General features: G+C 41.6%; 3 protein-coding genes and 1 long non-coding RNA gene across 6 annotated transcripts in view; 2 read left to right on the plus strand and 2 right to left on the minus strand.

Moving 5' to 3' along the window:
* Nucleotides 1-354: 354 nt before the first annotated feature.
* On the plus strand, nt 355-2,056 carry LOC115201894 (zinc finger protein with KRAB and SCAN domains 1-like). The gene is made up of 2 exons (XM_029765775.1): nt 355-390; nt 594-2,056. Exons 1-2 carry the CDS (start codon nt 382-384, stop codon nt 1,797-1,799), a joined length of 1,215 nt encoding a protein of 404 aa, XP_029621635.1. The 5' UTR covers nt 355-381; the 3' UTR covers nt 1,800-2,056.
* Nucleotides 2,057-5,884: 3,828 nt separating this feature from the next.
* LOC115201933 (oocyte zinc finger protein XlCOF19-like) lies at nt 5,885-14,046 on the minus strand. Its single transcript, XM_029765828.1, has 3 exons — nt 14,020-14,046; nt 7,642-7,769; nt 5,885-7,447 (listed from the first exon to the last, which is right to left on the minus strand). The coding sequence occupies exon 3, from the start codon at nt 7,013-7,015 to the stop codon at nt 6,338-6,340; it is 678 nt and encodes a 225-aa protein (XP_029621688.1). The 5' UTR covers nt 7,016-7,447; nt 7,642-7,769; nt 14,020-14,046; the 3' UTR covers nt 5,885-6,337.
* On the plus strand, nt 8,360-13,319 carry LOC115201960 (uncharacterized). Its single transcript, XR_003879862.1, has 3 exons — nt 8,360-8,543; nt 10,751-10,900; nt 13,193-13,319. It is a non-coding gene; the product is annotated as an uncharacterized LOC115201960 (long non-coding RNA).
* The window catches only part of LOC115201833 (uncharacterized), a 43,805-nt gene continuing 34,877 nt past the window's right edge, over nt 13,979-22,906 (minus strand). Inside the window, exons 6-8 of one of the 3 annotated variants that reach the window (XM_029765685.1) lie at nt 22,618-22,745; nt 15,786-16,387; nt 13,979-14,134 (exon numbers count right to left, since the gene is read on the minus strand). In XM_029765685.1, coding sequence (XP_029621545.1) covers nt 14,131-14,134; nt 15,786-16,387; nt 22,618-22,745 — 734 coding nt within the window. In that variant the 3' untranslated portion in view covers nt 13,979-14,130. Of the gene's footprint in view, nt 14,135-15,078; nt 16,388-22,617; nt 22,746-22,906 lie in introns of those variants that run through there. The other 2 variants (XM_029765684.1, XM_029765683.1) reach the window with 2 other exon arrangements.

Here is a 22,906-nt window from a genome sequence, read left to right on the forward strand (position 1 = left end):
ACTGTTACACATACAAAAGATGACCCACAACAAAATTCTTACCAGATTCTTGATTTACTGCATTTCCTATTATTTACTAATTAAAAACAATGTGATGCATGGAACATAATACATCAATCAATAAATAGTATATCAAGAAGTTATGAGAAGTGTTACCTCACATCCTTGTCAATTCTACACAGAGTCAATAGTGTACAATATACCGTTGCATTGACCGTAGCTAACCTAACCACCTCTTTCCTCCCAATCACTCTCTCAGGTGAAGGACATCTCACTGGAGGCCACAGGAGCTTTGCGAAGCCAGCAGGACACAATACATGGAGAGATGATCAACCAATCACTGTTGATGAGGGGAGTGGAACCTCAACCCAGCACATTATCATGATAGAGGTTAGTGTAATAGTGTTGCATAATAAATGTGTTACTTGGTAAATCAAATGTGGCCTGTATTTCAGAAAGGCTCCCCTCAGCTATTCACTTGCTTACATTTACATCCTAATTTATCTATCATAGGGGAGCTTGAGACTTCCCTTTGACATTGTTATCCAATTCAACCCATGTACCGGTAATAACCTCCTCTCTTCTTGTGTCAGTCTGCAGACGTAGAGGCTGCAGGTCCTGGGGTCAAGCAGGAGAGATCTGAAGGAGAAGAGGACCCACGGCACAGCAGAGACATCCAGACTGGAGCGGCAGGTGATCCCCCTGTAGCCACGGAGGACACCGCCCCAGCGCCGCTCAGGACCCAACGCAGCATCACGGAGGTCAGTGGAATGCCGAACACCGTCCTCAAGTCAGAGACAGACACAGAGACTTTAACTGTAACACACAGGCTTTTACACACAGGATCTGACCACAGATCAGACCCAGAGAGACAGGGCCTGGGGAGACTGGGCTGTCCTCCTGCCCCTGGCTCGGAGTATTTACCGGTATTTCATCAGAGCCACAGGATGGTTCATACCCGTGGGGATGGCTATGGTGATGCGTTAAACATTGGCGGTGATGATCCCTCTTGTTCTTATGCTACAGAGATGGACCCAGGCAACATGCCCTTGGTTTTAGAGACACAGACTGATCTGTCTAAAGGGGACTGGAACCGGTATAGTAATAGTGTATACTCTGAAGGGTGCCTAGATAAGAAAGGGGAGGTTATAGTCATAGATGAAGTGACTGTGAAAGTGGAGGGCGACACTCCTCCCACATGGAATGCAGAAAGTCACCTCGTAGAGGGACACTCACAAGGCAGAGATTTCTTAGGTTACAGGGGAAGCTTAGAGACAAATCTAAATATCGCCACCCCCTCCTCTTTACATGCGTTCAGGGATCGCGACCCAGTGTCCGCGTTGATGGGGCCTTCCGATTCACATGGAAGCGTCCGTTTCGATCAGGTATTGAACTCAAACGACAGGACTAGAGCCCAGGCTCAGGGAGGGGGAGCCACATCAGGCAATAGTAAAGAGAAACGGTTCCTCTGCATGTTCTGTAACAAAGGCTTCAGCTGCCCCCAGAAGGTGGAGATCCACCAGAGGGTCCACACAGGGGTGAAATGCTTCAGCTGTACCCAGTGTCAGATGCGCTTTGTCCAGGCTGGTGACCTGAAGAGGCACCAGAGGGTCCACACAGGGGAGAAACCCTACAGCTGCCCCCAGTGTGAGAAGAGGTTCTCCCGTCAGGACCACCTGAAGATGCACATGAAGGTCCACACAGGAGAGAGGCCGTTCGCCTGTACGCACTGCGGGAAGAGGTTTTCAGAAAGGAGATGCCTCAGGATACACCAACAGAAAAACCATTCCACTCTATAACATAGAAAGAAACCATTGTGCTCGATAGCTTCTCACATTTAGATCAAACCCTGCATTAAAGACAAAGATGAATTTTCATTGTTGTCAGCAGAATGGATCCACAGATGCATTTGGAATAATGAGAGAAACCGATTTCAGTGTTGAATGTTCCTGGGTAGAATATTGCATCCAGACATTGTGTGATATACACTACCGCTCAAAAGTTTGGGGTCGCTTAGAAATGTCCTTGTTTTTGAAAGAAAAGCAAAAAAAAAAAATCCCATTTAAAATAACATCAAATTGAGCAGAAATACAGTGTAGACATTGTTAATGTTGTAAATGACTATTGTAGCTGGAAACGGCAGATTTTTTTTTTAAATGGAATATCTACATAGGCATGCAGAGGCACATTATCAGCAACCATCACTCCTGTGATTCTTTAGACTAGTTGAGTATCTGGAGCATCAGCGTTTGTGGTTTCGATTACAGGCTCAAAATGGACAGAAACAAAGGCCAGCATCCCGGAGTTGCCTCTTCACTTTTGACGTTGAGACTGGTGTTTTGCGGGTACTATTTAATGAAGCTGCCAGTTGAGCACTTGTGAGGCATCTGTTTCTCAAACTAGACACTCTAATGTACTTGTCCTCTTGCTCAGTTGTGCACAGGTGCCTCCCACTCCTTTCTATTCTGGTTAGAGACAGTTTGCGCCGTTCTGTGAAGGGAGTAGTACACAGAGTTGTACGAGATCGTCAGTTTCTTGGCAATTTCTCGCATAGAATAGCCTTAATTTCTCAGAACAAGAATAGACCGACAAGTTTCAGAAGAAAGGTCTTTGTTTCTGGCCATTTTGAGCCTGTATATAAAGGCATATATAAGCCTGAAAAGTCTGTTACATATTGTTTGTACTGTCTAGGATATGATAACACAATTTCCCAAGACACCTTTTTATGACAAAATGAATGCAGTTTATCAAGTTCATGCTGACTTTTTTTGTTGATGTGTATGTGTGGCTTTCATATGGTGTATTTTACATTTAATAAACACAAAATGGGACTTTTCATTCAAAAGACTCTATAATAACAAACCTAATGCAATGATAAATCTTAGCGTTGGCAGTAATGCAATAAGTCCAGCGTTGTGTCTGAAATATGTTTGCTATTTTCACAGCGATAATTGTGTGTGCAGTAGCTAGTGGTGGCGAGAAAGGGCTGGAGTTGATGACCATGAGACAACCAATTTTCGGGATGTCTCACGAGAACAACTGTAGCATCCAAACCTTACCATAACAAAACACTCCAGTACAATCAGGTTGCTTCTCAACCAAATTTGTGGCAACTGTTGTGAAAAAGGTATTGAATTTATCAGTTACCACTTCCTTGTCAAATGTTATTTCCCCAATGACCTCCAGACCAACTATTTTACAATTTGCCTTCTGCCATCACTGTTTAGTGACTGCCACAACTTCTTAGGATTATTCTTATTTTCACTATTTTTGTTTTTTAAATGTTTTGTTGAAGATGTCAATCATCTGACTAGATTTCTTCCTTAGGATTATGTGTCTATTGAGAGGCTCTTCATCTTTGGTACTGTTATATTCTTGAAAAGTAGTATTTCTTGATTTAATGGCCTCAAGGATTTTCTGATTCATCTAAGGTTCAGTTCTTTGTTTAATTCTAACAGTTTTCCATGGAGCCATAGTATCCACAATGCTTAAGAAACATTTGGTGAAATAGTTCCAACCTGTTTCTTTTTGTGTTTTTATTAAAAAAATCTTATTTTATTTAAGTTTTTCACAAGTATTATCCATATCTCGACATGGAAGTTACGGGTCCCAGTTAACTTTATTTAATTGATCAATAAATGCATCTTTGTTATCATGTTTCGGTGGTCTCACAGTTATTGTGTTGTGACAATGAGAGCTTATTTTATATTTTTTTTACATTTCTTGTGCAGTAAATCATAGAATGATCACTAATCCCCAAGGGAATGACACCACTTTTAGAAATCTTAGATTTATCAGACACCAAGATCAAATCAATGAAGGTTTGGTTGGAGTTACATACTCTAGTGGGCTCCTTTTTTATCAGTTGATGCAAATCAAATATCTTGCAAAAATTCCTGAAAGCTTTAAATAAACGTTATATCCAATGTTCCAGTATAGACTAGTTTGTTAATAAGTAGCTTACAGAAACAAAATAACAAAATCTAGGCCCATCTATTGCTAAATATGTTGAACATGTTTGCAGTCCACATTGTTCTAAGTAATGCATGGCTTCAATATTGAAATACAATTGCTTCATATCCAGAATCGTTTCACTTGTCTATTTTCAAAGAAGAAAGCTAAGAACATTAACAGCTTCATAGTTAAGAACACTTTAACAATATGGAATAAAATGAAACGTGTTCTACAAAAACCAATATCATTCACTAACAACCCTATGGAACAATTCTTGGATAGCTTTTCACATTTCAGCAATGGAAAGGTCAAATGCTGTATTATCTAAATGTTGAAAGTGCGCCGGCGACAGAGAAACAAAATGGTGCCGTTTGGCAGAGAGCGATGGGGGTGTGAGCAGGTGGGTCTGGGCAGAGGTGATGTGGATGTTTGTGAGCATGTGGATGTATTGTAAAAAAAAAAACATTGTACAAAAAAGTATTAATGCCCCATGATTTATTCCACATTTAGTTGTTACAGCCTGAATTCAAAATTAATTTGATTTTTATTTCTCACCCATCTACACACAATACCCCATAATGACAAAGTGAAAACATGTTTTTAGAAATTTTAGCGAATATATTAAATGAAATGCAGAAATCAAATTTACTTAAGTATTCACACCCAGCCTTCAGCTACCCCAACCCCTCCCATCTATCTCTGAAGACCATCCAGTTTGGATTTCGAGCTGCCATATATTTTTCCATTGTGCTGTGATGTTTCACAAAAGTTCTGAACCTTTCAATTCTCACAGTTTCTACAGATTGTAAATTAAAGAAACACCTTTGCTAATAGTATTATTAAATTATTGATTATCAAATCACCCAGCCGTGCTATTTGCAGAGTTAGTGCCAAGTAAATGTTGCATTTTTTCAACCATTCCTGAACCTGCAACCAAAAACAAGCTACTTATGGGTAGTACCAAAACAAGGGGTCTAATGATTCTGTCTCTTCACAGCAAAATCTGCAGAGCTGGGATGGTTGTATCCCCCATATATATACAGTGCCTTAAAGTGTTTTTCCTATTTTGTTGCATTACAACCTGTAATTTAAATTGATTTTTATTTGGATTTCATGTAATGGACATACACAAAATAGTCCAAATTGGTGAAGTGAAATTAAAAAAATACCTTGTTTAAAAAAAAATCTAAAAAATAAAAAACAGAAAAGTGGTGCGTGCATACTGTGTATTCACCCCCTTTGCTATGAAGCCCCTAAATAAGATCTGGTGCAACCAATTATCTTCAGAAGTCACATAATTAGTTAGATTGCACACAGGTGGACTTTAAGTGTCACATGATCTCAGTATATTACATTTACATTTAAGTCATTTAGCAGACGCTCTTATCCAGAGCGACTTACAAATTGGTGCATTCACCTTATGATATCCAGTGGAACAACCACTTTACAATAGTGCATCTAAATCTTTTAAGGGGGGGGGGGGGGGTTAGAAGGATTACTTTATCCTATCCCAGGTATTCCTTAAAGAGGTGGAGAAGATCTGCAAAGAGGAGCGGGACAAAATCCCTCCTGAGATGTGTGCAAACCTGGTGGCCAACTAAAAGAAACGTCTGACCTCTGATTGCCAACAAGGGTTTTGCCACCAAGTACTAAGTCATGTTTTGCAGAGGGGTCAAATACTTATTTCCCTCATTAAAATGCAAATCAATTTCTAACATTTTTGACATGCGTTTTTCTGGATTTTTTGGTTGTTATTCTGTCTCTCACTGTTGAAATAAACCTACCATTAAAATTATAGACTGATCATTTCTTTGTCAGTGGGCAAACGTACAAAATCAGCAGGGGATCAAATACTTTTTTCCCCTCACTGTATGTAGAATAGGGTGAGATCAGATGTGATGTATATTAAAGAGAGTCTCAAATAACAAGAACAAAGTCAAAATGTTTATTTATTAAACATACACATTTAAATTCACCATATAAAAACCACACATACATCTGCATGAACTTGATAAACTGCATTAATATACTAATGAAAAGTGTCTTGGGCAAAAAAATGAAATTTTGAATCGAAGTAATGAAATAGGAATTTGTGAACGTCATATAGCCTACACAGTACAAATACAATATGTAACAGACTCATTAGGCTTATATATGCATTATATATCACTATGTCTGGATGCAATATTCTACCCAGGAATATTTAACACTGAAATCTGTTACTCTCATTATTCCAAATGCATCTGTGGATCTTTTCTGTTGACAACATTCATCTTTGTCTTTAATGCAGGGTTTGATGTCAAAGTCAGAAGCTATCAAATGGAATGGTTACTTTCTATGTTATAGAGTGGAATGGTTTTTCTGCTGCTGTATCCTCAGGTAGTTACTCTCTGAATGGCCTCTCTCCCGTGTGGACCTTCAGGTGCATCTTCAGATGGTGCTGGTGGGAGAACCGCTTCTCACACTGTTGGCAGCTGTAGGGTTTCTCCCCTGTGTGGACCCTCTGATGCCTCTTTAGGTTGCCAGCATGGGCGAACCGCATGTGACACTGGGTACAGCTGTAGGGTTTTTCCCCTGTGTGGACCCTCTGGTGGATCTCCACCTTCTGAGGGCAGCTGAAGCCTTTGTTACAGAACATGCAGAGGAACCGCTTCTCTTTACCGCCCGTTTTTGCTCCCCCTCCCCGAGCCTTGGACCTTTGGTCGTTCGAGTTCAATACCTGATCGAATAGGCCTTGTGAATCGGAAGGTGCCATCGACATCGACACGGAGTGTAAAGAGGAGTTGGTTGTGACATTTACATTTGTCTCTAAGTTTTCCCTGTAGTCTAAGAAGTCACTGCTGTTGCCCTGAGAGTGTCCTTCTCCTAAATGAGTCTCGACTTCATTCCATGTCAGAGGAGCATCGCCCTCCACTTTCACAGTCACATCATCTAAGGCCAGACCCTCTCCTTTCTTATCTAGGGACCCTTCAGAGTATACACTACTACTGTACCGGTTCCAGTCCCCTCTCATTAGATTAGTCTGTGTATCTAAGCCTACAGGCATGTCACCAGGTATCATCCCGGTCTCGGCAGTGTAAGAACAAGATGGATCATTGCCAGTCTGTAATGCGTTACCTGAGTCCTGATGGGACAGAACTGTCCTCGGGTTACCGTAAAGTAAATACTCTGAGCTGGGAGAAGAACGACAACCCAGTCCCCCTAGCCCCAGTATCTCTGGGTCAGATCCTGTGTGTAAAATCCTTTGTGTTACAGTTAAAGTGTCTGTCTCTGACTTGAGGACGGCGTTCTGCGTTCCACTGTCCTCTGTGATGCTGCGTCGGCGCCTCGGCGGCACTAGGGGGGTGGTGGGGTCCTCTGTGGCTACAGGGGGCACTCCAGCCGCTCCAGTCTGGATGTTTCTGCTGTGTCGTGGATCCTCCTCTCCTTCAGACCTCTCCAGCTTGACCCCAGGACCTGCAGTCTCTGCATCTGCAGTCTCTGCATCTGCAGACTGACAAGGAGGAGGTTATTACTGGTACATGAGTAGGATTAGATAACAATGTCGTAGGGAAGTCTCACAAGCTCCCCTATGGCAGATAAATGAGGATGTACATGTAAGCAAGTGAATAGCCGAGGGAAGCCTTTCTGAAATAAACAGGATACATTTGATGTACTGTAATTGTTCTGTAATACTATTACACTAACCTCTATCACGATAACGTGCTGGGCTGAGGTTTCACTCCCCTCAACAGTGATTGGTTGGTCATCTTTACATGTTTTGTGTCCCGCTGGCTTCACAAAGCCACTGTAGCCTCCAGTGAGATGTCCTTCACCTGAGAGAGTGATTGGGGGAAAAGAGATGGTTAGGTTAGCCACTGTCAATGATCAACACTATAACGTACACTATTGACCATTTTGACACTGTCTAGAATTGACAAGGATGTAAGGTAACACCTTGCATAACTTCTTTATATACAATTTATAGACTGATTGACTATGTTCCATGCAGCATATTGTTTTCAATAAGTAAATAATAGGAAATTCCATAAATCAATTATCTGGTTAGAACATTATATTTTGTCTTTGTGCAAAATAGCCAAGCAATTATTGCATACTATCCAACAAACTGACCAAGACCCAATTCTGGTTAACCATATGTGGTTAAGACATCTAAAATCACATTGTGGAAAAAGCGACAGGCCCTGCAGTCTCTTCGTTCTGAAAAATGTACCTCTTGCCATTCCTCTGTATCGGTCGAGGATCTTGACACTACTGGGACGACTGGCGAGGACGCGCTCTCGCGTTGTTCTATCTGTGCGCTCCCGTGCAACCTTCGGTTCCAATAGGTGTAGTTTCCTCCGCAATGCCCTGTTTTCTTTCTGGCTTTGAGTTATTTCCAAACGAAACACTGCATAGTCGTCGTCTACGAGTTTACAGATATCTGCCACGGCTGCATTCGCTAGCACCTCCATGATGGAGGCTATTTGAGTGTGAAAAACTACACAGTTAGCCATGTTGGCTAATGTTCACAGCTAGCTAACTGGCGTTACCTCTATAACATTTATCAACCAAGCCCTGTCTCCAACGCGAATTAAATACTACAGGGTGTAAGTATGTGCTTCTGTGCAGCTAATTAGTCATATTTTGAGTTCCAGTGTGTTAATAAACGTCCAAATAACACAAATAAAAATGCTAACGTGTAAATTGTACTTGGTCGCTGTTCAATTCCGGTTACACTGAGGAGAAAGGGATCTTATTGGTTGGCGTCATAGCTCTTAGGGTTTTAAATGAAAAAGCAATGCGTGCTGTTCTTTGAATTACGGTAGTGAACGGAAATATTCAAGACCCACGCCTCACGATATTGGCCGTTCGATAGCCAATGGGCTCTCAGCATCCCTTTCACCGCTGCGTTCGAGGAGAAGCAGTCTGCTTTTCGCATTGCCGTGTCCATCCAGCTATTACGATTGACTGACAGATAACAAGCTAAATGCCACGCTATATGTGAACTAAGCAAGCTAGCTAACGAATTAGATATGGTTACGAGTATAATTGCTTATTTTCAGATACAAAAAATAGAGCTAAAGTAGCATAATTGTAGTTGGTATGCTGCGTTGCACTTCATGGAATCAATAAAAAGCTGTCTACTTTGACAGACTGAGCAGTAGTCTACCACTGGAAGAAAGTGAAGACAACTAACGTTACTCAGTAAGGTAGCTAGTTACGATCAGTGGTGGGAAAAATACCCAATTGTCATACTTGTGTAAAAGTATAGATACCTTAATCAAGTAAAAGTGGAAGTCACCCAGTAAAATACTACTTGAGTATAAGTCTAAAAGTATTTGTTTCTAAATATACTTAACTATAAAAAGTAAAAGTATAAATCATTTCAAATTCCTTATATTAAGCAAAGCAGACCACCATTTTCTTGTTTTTAAAATGTACGAATAGCCAGGGGTACACTCCAACACTTGGACATCATTTACTAATGAAGCATTTGTATTTAGTGAGTCTGCCAGATCAGAGGCAGTAGTGATGACCACGTGTTCTCTTGATATGTGCGACAATTTTGCTGGCCTGCTAAGCATTCACCATGTAACCAGTACTTTTGGGTGTCAGGGAAAATGTATGGAGTAAAAGCGACATTACTTTCTTTAGGAATGTAGTGAAGTAAAAGTTGTCAAAAATATAAATATTAAAGAACAGATACCCCCAAAAACGACTTAAGTAGTACTTTAAATTAAAGTATTTTTACTTAAGTACTTTACACCACTGGTTACTATAATGTATCTATCTGGCTATGATCTGTTAATCTGATCCCTTCTAGAATGTCAACAAAATTACAAGATGTCTGTACACTTGTAAGGTAATAATAGATAATTGACCTTATGGTAAATGCGAACTATAAATTATTGTCATGTCTAGCATGGCATGTATTTAAAACGATTAAAGTTATTATATTAGTGCCACTTTCACATTTATGTTTCCATCATTCTAAGATATGGCAATCAGCAGTAGAAACAACAACAATGCGGTTTCCCTGCCCCTGTTACGGTGAAAAGAGAGAGATGGGCCTGGAGAAATGTAAACACTCACATTCATAGACAGAGCTATGGATGCAAGGACCGACCATCCACAGTTTTAACCATGTTTTGAGGCAATATTTTCTTTGTTCACAAACACTGTAAACAAACATTGGAGTTAAACAAGCTTATATTTTGGGTTCTGATGGGGTGCGACAATTGAACTAAGCTCATGAGGCATTTACAATTTATATTATTCAAGAATCAATGGATACATATAATTAATTTATAAGTCCAAAAATGGACGTAGGAACTGCAGATTGCCCCTTTAAAGTCTGCACATTGGACAAACTATCAATGCCAATTGGAGACTAGCCCATTGGAAGAAGAGGTCAACCACCTCAGGTGTCAACTGCCGGTCTCTTCCACTTCAGAAAATGCAGTGCCTTGCCCACACCCAAGGCAGTGACAAGGGAGAGGGAGGCAAAATCCCCAGTCAAGATCCAGGTGGCAAACCGCTGGCAGACCATGTCAGAGAACAAAGAAAGTAGTTTTATATTTGTCTCTCACCTCCTTCCCTAAAAAGAAAAGTCATATTATGCAATAAAATTTAGCCTAAGCTATGATATTGGATAGCCTATTCTTATCAATTATCTATTTTCATAGTGTGAATGATGGAAAGTTATTTTTTTTAAATCAAATGATTACTTGGCATCAGGAAGGTGCCTGTAATGGTGTCCTGCAATAACTGTATTTATGCTCTGAAACCACATTCTCCGTGTCTACATTAATAGGTCATGGATAGGACACCCCAGACAGGACCCACCAGACCTAGAGCCATCTTGGGTGGTGCTCACCCCAGGCTGGCAAACCTGGATAAGGTGTTCTTTGTCCTTGATGTGATGTTCCCCCAAGGTGACATTCTGGTGAAATCCACCCTACTGGTAATTGATAATGTCTGCATATCATCAGTCTACCATAATTCTATCTACAGTATAACTTCATAATATCCTACAAAATAACATTTTATTGGTAGCCAGGCTGGGACTCCTTGGGGCAGTCAGTCCAACACCTTTGTCCAGGAGTGTCAAACTCAATTCCAGGAGAGACGCTCGTCTACTGGGTTATTATCTTTGAATTCATGTTCAATTAAGACCTGGAAAACCAGGTGAGAGTTCCAAACTAATAAACTGATACTCGCCCCTCCAGGAATTGAGTTTGACACCCCTGCCTTAGTCCTTACATCATGAAGTCTGAGCAGAACAATACATTTGAAATGCCTGAATTCAGAATCAATTGGGCTTCCCCAAAAAAGATGGTGGCTGGGATAGGTTCATTTGGATTGCAGATTTTCTGGAGAAGAAAAACGGTTATACGGCCCATCTAAACTTTATCTTTACTTAACGACATGCGACTGGCTTTGAGTAAGGCCAGTGTGTCTATGTATGCGGATGACTCAACACTATACACGTCAACTACTACAGCGACTGAAATGACTGCAACACTTAACAAAGAGCTGCAGTTAGTTTCGGAATGGGTGGCAAGGAATAAGTTCGTCCTAAATATTTCCAAAACTAAAAGCATTCTATTTGGGACAAATCATTCACCAAACCCTAAACCTCAACTACATCTCGTAATGAATAATGTGGACATTGAGCAAGTTGTGGTGACTAAACTGCTTGGAGTAACCCTGGATTGTAAACTGTCATGGTCAAAACATATTGATACAACAGTAGCTAAGATGGGGAGAAGTCTTTCCATAATAACGCACAGCTCTGCCTTCTTAACAACACTATCAACAAGGCAGGTCCTACAGGCCCTGGTTTTGTCGCACCTGGACTACTGTTCAGTCGTGTGGTCAGGTGGCAAAAAGAGGGACTTGGGAAAATTGCAGTTGGCTTAGAACAGGGCAGCACGGCTGGCCCTTAAAAGTACACGGAGAGCTAACATTAATGACATGCATGTCAATATCTCATGGCTCAAAGTGGAAGAGAGATTGACTTCCTCATTACTTGTTTTTGTAAGAGGTGTTGACAAGCTGAAGGTACCGAGCTGTCTGTTTGAACTACTGGCACACAGCTCAGACACCCATGCATACCGCATAAGACATGCCACCAGAGGTCTCTTCACAGTCCCCAAGTCCAGAACAGACTATGGGAGGCGCACAGTACTACATAGAGCCATGACTATATAGAACTCTATTCCACATCAGGTAACTGATGCAAGCGGTAGAATCAGATTTAAAAAGCAGGTAAAAATCCACCTTATGGAACAGTGGGGACTGTGAAGTAACACAAACATAGGCACAGACACATGATAACATAACCACTATACACACACATACACATGGATTTTGCATTGTAGATATGTGGTAGTGGAGTATGGACCTGAGGGCACACACTTAGTGTGTTGTGAATTCTGTAATGAATGTATAGTAATGATTATATAACTGCCTTCATTTTGCCGGACCCCAGGATCCGATTTTAAGTCCCAATGAGGGGATTTGATTAAGCTGGCACAGGTGCCCAGGAGGGCGGAGATTTCACCAGGTGAAAAGTGATCGCATTCGTTTTGAAACCGCGCTGCCTCTTGGGCATGAACAGGGTGAAATGGCGAAGTCATCTCAAAACAAAGTGACGTATGCTAAGTACGTGGAGTAATGATTACAACACATGCAAAGTGTTCGAAACGCATACGTACTTTATCTGCCTTAAACCAGTTAGAAAATTATTTATTTATGGAAAATGTATGTTGTATGTTCCTGAACAATGCACCATGCTGCCTTGTTGGCAATGTGACCTGGTGGCGCAGATTACGGTTCTATTTGAGCAGGGCTCTCCTCTCTCACCGCTTTCGCCCGTTCACATCATGCGCCATATCCTGGTGCACGCTGGTTCAGCTTAATCAAACTCCCTCATTCATATGCAGAAAGAGTGTCAAACAAGGCATATCCAGATTGGCAGTAAATTAAATACACTTCAACATAGGTTCAGATGCTATTCGATGAGCTAACAAGGATAGTTAGTCTTAAGTAATTATGACATAAGGAGATCACCTTACTTTAAAACAAAAACGGTATCCTTTTTTTCTGTAAACCTTATCACATATTGTGGGGATATGCACAAAAAACCATTAGATTGGATTGTTAAGCACAAACTGAAGTCCTAAGTATGTCCCACTGCGCTATACAGTATGTTGGATGCATCTTCATGTTCTTCTTTCTTTCTTGCTGCCAGGACCAACTAGCCTCCTGGCTCAGAACCACTCCTGCCTGACCTAGTCCACTCCTGCTTCTTGCCCCTCACTGTGCTGGGTAACACAGGGTCACAAACCATAACAGGCTGGTAAAGTAAGTGAAAAAAAGTTGTCAGTGAGTTTCAAGATAGTAGGTAGCCAGCTATGCAGCCTCAAAGACAAGAATAGACACACAAAAAGGGCATCCCCTTTCTTATCTAGGCGCCCTTCAGAGAATACCAGAGTATACATCATCTGCACATCTTTCACTCCAGTATTAATGCTAAATTGTAATTATTTTGCCTCTATGGCCCATTTATTGCCTACCTCCCTACTCTTCTACATTTGCACACACTGTACATAGATTTTTATATTTTTCTTTTTTATTGACTGTACGTTTGTTTATGTGTAATTCTGTGGTGTTGTTTTTGTCGTACTGCTTTACTTTATCTTGGCCAGTTGTAAATGAGAACTTGTTCTCAACTGGCCTACCTGGTAAAATAAAGGTGAAATATATATATATATATATATATATATATATATATATATATATATATATATATATATATAATACCGTACACTACTACTGTATCTCATCATCTCACAGGCATGTCACCAGGTATCATCTCTGTAGCGTATGAACAGGACGGATCATTGCCAGTCTGTAACGTGTCACCTGAGTCCTGATGGGACAGAACCGTCCTCGGGCTCAGGTTACCATAAAGTAAATACTTTAAATGGGGAAAGGAGGACAGCTCAGTCACCCCAGCCCTGTTAAAGTCTCGGTGTCTGTCTCTGACTTGAGGACGGCGCTCAGCGTTCCACTGACCTCCGTGATGCTGAGTCGGGTCCTTGACCTCTCCAGATTGACAACAGTGATTAACAGTGATTGTGTCCCACTGGCTTCACAAAGCTGCTGTGGCCTCCAGTGAGGTCTCCTTCACCTGAGAGAGTGATAGAAGGAAAAGAGGTGGTTAGTTTAGCTACTGTCAATGCTCAACGGTATACTATTGTGTCAATAGCAATTCCATACCATTGATGCTGTCTAGAATTGGCCAGGATGTAAGGTAACATTTCTCATAACTTCTATACTATTTATTGATCGATGTATTATGTTCCACGCATCACATTGTTTTTATTGACTAAATAAGAAGAAGTGCATTAATCAAGAATCTGGTTAGAATATGATATTGTGCCTTTGTGCTAGCTAAGTAATCAGGGGAATTATTGCATACTATCCAAAAACTGACCAAGACCCAATTCTCACTAACGAATCTGAACACGTGCAAAGGTGAACAAGGCGACAGGCACCGAGCTATATATGCACGGCGACAGGCCACGCAGCCTCTGCCTTCTGCTATTTGTACCTCTTGACATGCCTCTGTATCTGTTGAGGATCTTAAACACTATGCCCTCACGTTGTCCTCTCTGCTCGCTCCCGTGCCACCTTTAGTTTCCAGTAGCTGTAGTTTCCTTCACAATGCCCTGTTTTCTTTCTGGCTTTGAGTCATTTCCAAACGAAACACAGCATAGTCTATGAGTTTAAAGATGTCTGCCACTGCTGCATTCGCTAGCACCTCCATGACGGAGGCTATTTGAGTGTGAAAAACCATACAGTTAGCCACGTTAGCTAATGTTAGCAGCTAGCTAGGGTTATCCAGATAACATCTATCAACCAAGTCCTGTCTCCAATGCAAATTAAAGACTACTGCAGTTAAGTATGTGATGCCGTGCAGTTAAATGTGGCATATTTTGAGTTCCAGGACTTTAATGTCTAAATAACAACAATAAACACAAACGTGGAAATTGTTCTACAATAAAGAGAAATTATCTTATTGGTTGGCATCATAGCTGAAAGGGTGTGCTTCAATGAAAAAGGTATGCATGCTGCTCTTTGAATTATGGTACTGTTTATTACATTACACATCAAATCTCCCAATGTCAGTATCTTTCAAGCTGAGGGCAGACTTGTTTAGAAAGAACAGTGTGAATACAGCAAGAATACAGTAGAAAATATTAGAATGACTTTATTCCATCTATATCACCTCAGTAAGGTAAATATTTAACTGTCCTTGTTCTAGCCCAGGTTTACTGTCTCTCTAAAAACAGGTATTTACAAGCCTGTTTCAAATGACAAGTTAATGAAGGGTATGTGGTTAATTAGCCTCTTACCCCAAAACACTTCACAACTATATGTCAACTTAAGAATAGTTCCCAGATATCCCCTGCGTACATCTCGAGCCACACTGCTACAATTTCTCCCGGTTGTGGACACTCCTATGTCTGATAAGGTTAGTCAGGAAGGAGAAGCTCTTGTAACATAGTTTGCACTTGAAGGGCTTGTCCTTGGTGTGAACGGCCTGGTGCTCCCTCAAATAGTCTGCCCTAGCAAAGCGCTTCCCACATGTGGGGCAGGCGTACGGCTTGTCGGCGTCCGTCCTAATACACGGCCTCCCACGTTGTGACCCAATGACACCAGACGAGGCAGAAGCAGGAGTCACCACCCTCAGGTGGTTAGTCTTTAAGCTCCCTCCTTGACCTCTAGCCATTGTTTGGGTGTTGTTGGGATTGTGTGCTGTGTTATAGGATAGGTACCTCTTGTGGTGAACGCCCATCCTGACCCTGTCTGTATTGGTGGGGTAACCATGAGGTAATTGAGGAAGGCTAGACCCAGGTCCAGGCCCTCTGTGAACCCATTCACCAGGCATTAGACAAGATCCTGAAGGAGAAGACAGACTTCCTGTTAGACTCTCACCGGGGGTGTCTCCCACTACTCTCTGTGAAGGCTGAAGCCCAGGGTGACCTGCTCTGTTCATCATGGATACTGTGGTGTTTGTATCATAGGAACAGGAGGGCCTATCTCTATCAGCCCCAGGCCCTGCTTCATCCCTGCACTGAGACTGTGAAGAGAAGGGTCTGGGCTGCAGACTGGATCCATGACTGGAGCCTCTGTCTATCTGATGACCAGTAGGACTGAGGTTGTTTAGTCCACCTGTCCACTGGTTGTGTTCTGTGTGGTGGTTGTGGTGGAGTCTCTGTCCCTCACGGTTCGGTTCTGTTTCTGACTCGGTAAGGAAAAGTGACGGCTCCTGATCCAGGGTCCTGATCCGGAGCCAAGGTTTGTGACCAGCCGCCTCAGAGGTCCAGTCTCGCCTGCCAGCAACACCGGATATCAGCAGGTCCTCATGGACTGCAGACTGTAAACACAAATTGTAAAGGTTTATATAAGAAAGTCTTTGCTGTACACACAAAACATTACATGATATTATAAAATGTTAACCACAGTCAAGCCCATCTCTAACACTGTGATTCATGTACCTAACAATATGGAGCCATTGGCGTTTATTATTTAAAAAAATCCAAATGTGTTGATTAAAAAATGAAGTATGTTTTGGTTCGACTGGGATAAGGGAAATTCAGCCCTTGCAATGATACAAAAAGTCAGCACAGAGTAAATGTTGTATTTTATTTCAACAAAATGGTCATACACTCACATAACGTGAAGAACAATACTTTTATTGCACAAAACGATACGTGTCAAGCAGAATAACTTCCCACTATGGTAACACTATATTTTCTGTTAATCTGATACCCTCGCTTTGATAAAATGAATTTTAGAATACTTTGGAAAAGGTTCAACATTACATTACACACAGCTTGACTACTTTATGTCAAGTAAACATTAATTAACTTTATCATTTCCTCATTATAAAACACCAGCATCAAAGGTTGTCACTTTTCATCAGTGAAGCAATTTTACAGACACCATCACACCACGTTTTCCTCAGTTCACCTCATCCAGTTCCCTACCACATACATAGATTTACATGTGTCGTGTCTTGGCTATCATTAATGTGATGACGATTGTTTTATCAAATCGATTAACTATGTTTAATTATTACGATGATCAAATTAATCCTGTAACAATTAACTCACAAGCAATCTTGGGGCACCACGGAAAAAGTTTATTTAACGAGTTACCGTTTTCCGAATGAACTCTTAAAGATATACACTACCGTTCAAAAGTTGGGGCCACTTAGAAATGTCCTTGTTTTTGAAAGAAAAGCACATTTTTTTATCCATTAAAATAAATCAAATTGATCAGAAATTACAGTGTAGACATTGTTAATGTTGTAAATGACTATTGTAGCTGGAAACGGCAGATTTTTTATGGAATATCTACATAGGCCCATTATCAGCAACCATCACGCCTGTGTTCCAATGGCACATTGTGTTTGCAAATCCAAGTTTAGAATTTTAAAAGGCTAATTGATCATTAGAAAACACTTTTGCAATTATGTTAACACAGCTGAAAACTGTTGTCCTGATTAAAGAAGCAATAAAACTGGCCTTCTTTATGCTAGTTGAGTACCTGGAGCATCAGCATTTGTGGGTTCGATTACAGGCTCAAAATGGCCAGAAACAAAGAACTTTCTTCTGAAACTCGTCAGTCTATTCATGTTCTGAGAAATGAAGGCTATTCCATGCGAGAAATTGCCAAGAAACTGAAGATCTCGTACAACGCTGTGTACTAGTCCCTTCACAGAACAGCACAAACTGTCTCTAACCAGAATAGAAAGAGTGGGAGGCCCCAGTGCACAACTGAACAAGAGGACAAGTACATTAGTGAAAAGGGAGGGGCATGTAAGAAAGAGCGGGAGAAAAGACAAAGGACTTCACTATCGTACGTACAGCTGATAACTATGCTCATGGAAATGCTAATACTTTGCACATGAAAGGCCGCTGACTCTATTCCAACTAAACTACTGAAAGAGCTGCTTTCTGTGCCTGGCCCTCCTGTGTTGAACATAATAAATGCCTCCCTATCCACCGGATGTGTACCAAACTCACTAAAAGTGGCAGTAATAAAGCCTCTCTTCAAAAAGCCAAACCTTGACCCAGAAAATATTTAAAAAACAATCGGCCATATCGAATCTTCCATCTCTCAATTTTTTTTTAAAAGGCTGTTGCGCAGAAAATTACTGCCTTCCTGAAGACAAACAATGTATACGAAATGTCTGGTTTTAGACCCCATCATAGCACTGAGACTGCACTCGTGACGGTGGTAAATTACCTTTTAATGGCATCAGACCAAGGCTCTGCATCTGTCCTCGTTCTCCTAGACCTTAGTGCTGCTTTTGATACCATCGATCACCACATTGTTTTGGAGAGATTGGAAACCCAAATTGGTCTACACGGACAAGCTCTGGCCTGGTTTAGAGCGTATCTGTCGGAAAGATATCAGTTTGTCTCTGTGGATGGTTTGTCCTCTGACAAATCAACTGTTCATTTCGGTGTTCCTCAAGGTTACGTATTAGGACCACTATTGTTTTCACTATATATTTTACCTCTTGGTGATGTCATTCGGAAACATAATGTTAACTTTCACTGCTACGCGGACGATACACAACTGTACATTTCGATGAAACATGGTGAAGGCCCAAAATTGTCCTCCCTGGAAGCCTGTGTTTCAGACATAAGGAAGTAGATGGCGGCAAATGTTTTACTTTTAAACTCGGACAAAACAGAGATGCTAGTTCTAGGTCCCAAGAAACAAAGAGATCTTCTGTTAGATCTGACAATTAAACTTGATGGTTGTACAGTTGTCTCAAATAAAACTGAAGGACCTCGGCGTTACTCTGGACCCTGATCTCTCTTTTGACGAACATATCAAGACTGTTTCAAGGACAGCTTTTTCCATCTACATAACATTGCAAAAATCTGAAACTTTCTGTCCAAAAATGATGCAGAAAAATGTATCCATGCTTTTGTCACTTCTAGATTAGAATACTGCAATGCTCTACTTTCTGGCTACCCGGAAAAAGCACTGAATAAACTTCAGTTAGTGCTAAACACAGCTGCTAGAATCTTGACTAGAATCAAAAAATGTGATCATATTACTCCAGTGCAAGCCTCTCTACACTGGCTTCCTGTTAAGGCTAGGGCTGATTTCAAGGTTTTACTGCTAACCTACAAAGCATTACATGGGCTTGCTCCTACCCATCTTTTCCGATTTGGTCCTGCCGTACATACCTACACGTACGCTACGGTCACAAGATGCAGGCCTCCTTATTGTCCCCAGAATTTCTAAGCAAACAGCTGGAGGCAGGGCTTTCTCCTCTAGAGCTCAGTCTCGACCTTTAAGTTTTTATTGAATACTCATCTCTTCAGTAGGTCCTATGATTGAGTGTAGTCTGGTCCAGGGGTGGGAAGGTGAACGGAAAGGCACTGGAGCAACGAACCGCCCTTGCTGTCTCTGCCTGGCCGGTTCCCCTCTCTCCACTGGGATTTTCTGCCTCTAACCCTATTACGGGGGCTGAGTCACTGGCTTACTGGTGTTCTTCGATGCCGTCCCTAGGAGGGGTGCGTCACTTCAGTGGGTTGAGTCACTGACGTGATCTTCCTGTCCGGGTTGGCGCCCCCCTCGGGTTTGTGCCGTGGGAGAGATCTTTGTGGGTTATACTCGGCCTTGTCTCAGGGTAGTAAGTTGGTGGTTTGAAGATATCCCTCTAGTGGTGTGGGGGCTGTGCTTTGGCAAAGTGGGTGGGGTTATATCCTGCCTGGTTGGCCCTGTCCGGGGGTATCATTGGATGGGGCCACAGTGTCTCCCGACCCCTCCTGTGTCAGCCTCCAGTATTTATGCTGCAATAGTTTATGCGTCGGGGGGCTAGGATCAGTCTGTTATAACTAGAGTATTTCTCCTGTCTTATCCGGTGTCCTGTGTGAATTTAAGTATGCCCCCTCTAACCCTCTCTCTCTTTTCTCTCTCTCTCTGAGGACCTAAGCCCTAGAACCATGCTTCAGGACTACCTGGCCTGATGACTCCTTGCTGTCCCCAGTCCACCTGCTGCTGCTCCAGTTTCAACTGTTCTGCTTGCGGCTATGGAACCCTGACCTGTTCACCGGACGTGCTACCTTGTCCCAGACCTGCTGTTTTCAACTCTCTCTCTACCGCACCTGCTGTCTCTAACTCTGAATGATCGGCTATGAAAAGCCAACTGACATTTACTCCTGAGGTGCTGACCTGTTGCACCCTCTACAACCACTGTGATTATTATTATTTGACCCTGCTGGTCACCTATGAACGTTTGAACATCTTGGCCATGTACTGTTATAATCTCCACCCGGCACAGCCAGAAGAGTACTGGCCACCCCTCAGAGCCTGGTTCCTCTCTAGGTTTCTTCCTAGGTTCCTGCCTTTCTAGGGAGTTTTTCCTAGCCAGCATGCTTCTACAACTGCATTGCTTGCTGTTTGGGGTTTTAGGCTGAGTTTCTGTGTAGCACTTTGTGACATTGGCTGATGTAAAAAGGGCTTTATAAATACATTTGACTGATTGATTGATTGATTGATTGATTGGAAAAGAATTGCAATGTACATATTTACGATTGTATGCCTTTGTTGTCTCCCTTTTGAAATTGCTGGCCCATTTTCTGGAGAGTCAGTCGACAAAGTCTCTGGTTGTGTAAGTCTCTGGTTGTCCACCAGAGGTCACCATGTCCTTTGTAGTCGTAGCTTGTTCCCTTTGTTCTTGAAGTGTCTGTTATAATGGATACGTCAGACGTTCCAATGGTCGTTCGATAGGGAAATGTCCTCCTCTCATCTTCGGTCGAGTTTCTTAGACTATTTCACATATACAGCTGCAGACTGTGAATGTGTAGTCTTTAGTTTTGTGATTTCTTAACCATTTGTAATGTATTAGGCTGGAACTGCATGTAACTGGTCTATAGAGTGGTAGCCATTTCAACGTGGGGACTCCCGTCCTTATGTTTTCTTGACTAATGTACATTTTGTCACTAGTCCTATTTAAGCACTCGGGGAAAAAGGGGCATTCCCTCCTTTTGTCGTAATGTCTGTGCTCATGTGGGCGTGACCATCGACTTGGTTAAGACTTCATATGAAAAACAATTCTCTCATTTAGAAGGTGAACATCACATTACATCTTCTCACAAATAGTTTCATATTTAATCATATCAGTTCCCCAACATTTGGATATGAATATGATCACTGGGAAATATACACATTCCGAGATACAGTTATGCTGTTCTACTGTCCTTAGTTACATCACCAATGAGTAATGAATTCGACAAGATTGTTCTTTAAGTACCCACGGACCATTCCAACAGTTTTGTATTACAGAAATATTGTTTCATTATTCAACCTTTTGATGTTACCGTTTTGGTGGGATGAATCCCCTTGTAACAAAGAGGTTTCTTTCCCCTCAATCCTGCCAAACCCAACTGCAGAGTTTCTACACTGTATTTACGACGGGTCATAAAACTGGTGGGGGAGAAGGGGGGGGGCCCTATGATCCTCACCCAACAGGGCAAGTCATGACACATGGTTATCAAAATGTCACACCTGAGTAAGCCTACACGAAGCACAGACCTTATCTTAAGTGTTTTTCAAATCCCCTATGGGAAAAATGAATGGTGGGAAAAAGATTGTAACCATTTTCCTGTTTGACCACAAAGTTATTGGGTATTATGACAACTCCACTGTGGGGCTCTATATATCCAAAACCAACAGAATGAACTACAAACTAGCTAGTACAACATTACATTACATACAACATTCTCTCTAGCCACATACAGACAAATCCCCGTCCCCTCAGACCAAATCTACGCCTCGCCCTGGTCTCAGCCAGTCTGTTGTCACGAAGACTAATATTAGGGATGGGCACGTTATTAGAATATTTGAATATCAACAGACATTAATATTCGATTACATGGGAAAGTATTCATTTCTGAGAGAAAAAAAATCAACGTCTATTTTAACAATGAAAAGGCTTTGTCTAAAAATAAATACAATTATCTATGTGACGTTGCTACATAGCCTATAAGGATAGACCATTATATATATAAAAAAATAATAATAATGTAATGAGTGCGCCCCATAAAAATACCCACCGGTAGCCTACACGCGTTACACAGGTGTAGCTTGTTGTTATTGTAATCAATCAAAGCGGCTCTACATTGAGAGGGAGATTTCTAATCGATGCAAAATGGAATAAAAATTACAGAATGAAGTTGGCTAAATGAGGAGTAGGCTTCACTGATCATCCAACAGGTAGGCTGTTTCATATGAATAGAGTTGTAGACATGTACAGGGAGCATAGCAAAATAGCTTCAATTGGCCTTGCTACTTAGCTAACTTAGCTGACTGCTGTAGTTAGCTAGCTTTTTTTACAAACAATTTGATGGAGTCAAGATAGGCACTACCAGATGGTATGATAGATAAACTATGGCAGCAACAAGTTTGTCTAACCAGCCTTAGTCAGGTTTGGCTACTTTCTCTCTCTCTCCCTCCGTGCCAGACAAATGCCCATCCCTAACTAAGATCGGATGTTGTTTTGTGTTTGACTGTCTGTTTCTGGTTAACAGTTTTGTTCCCCAGCCCAGAGTTGAGGATGCTGTCCCATCCACTGACCTCCACTATGTTGCCTCTGGTCCTGGCCTGCTCTGTGATGTTGTCCCCCGGGTCCCTGGCTGCACCGGCCTGGTTCTGGGAATCTAAGATGGCTGCCCAGTCTTCTCTGTTAGCCTCCAGCCAACCACCTGCAGGAAGAGGTTACAAAATAGACTTTACAAACATGGCAGAGAACTCTATTCATACATTATAATGTGTGTTTTTGTATGTAAAGATAAGTTGTATTGATTTCATTTTATAAATGAAGAAAAAATAAAAGCCAGGTGCATCACTATTCCCATTGAAGATC

Source organism: Salmo trutta, chromosome 11, assembly GCF_901001165.1.
Source record: "Salmo trutta chromosome 11, fSalTru1.1, whole genome shotgun sequence".
In the NCBI taxonomy this organism is placed as follows: Eukaryota; Metazoa; Chordata; class Actinopteri; order Salmoniformes; family Salmonidae; genus Salmo; species Salmo trutta.

Excerpts from the sequence above, each read along its gene's own strand:
- LOC115201933 (XM_029765828.1), bottom strand. The coding sequence starts at position 7,015 with ATGATACCTGGTGACATGCCTGTAGGCTTAGATACACAGACTAATCTA.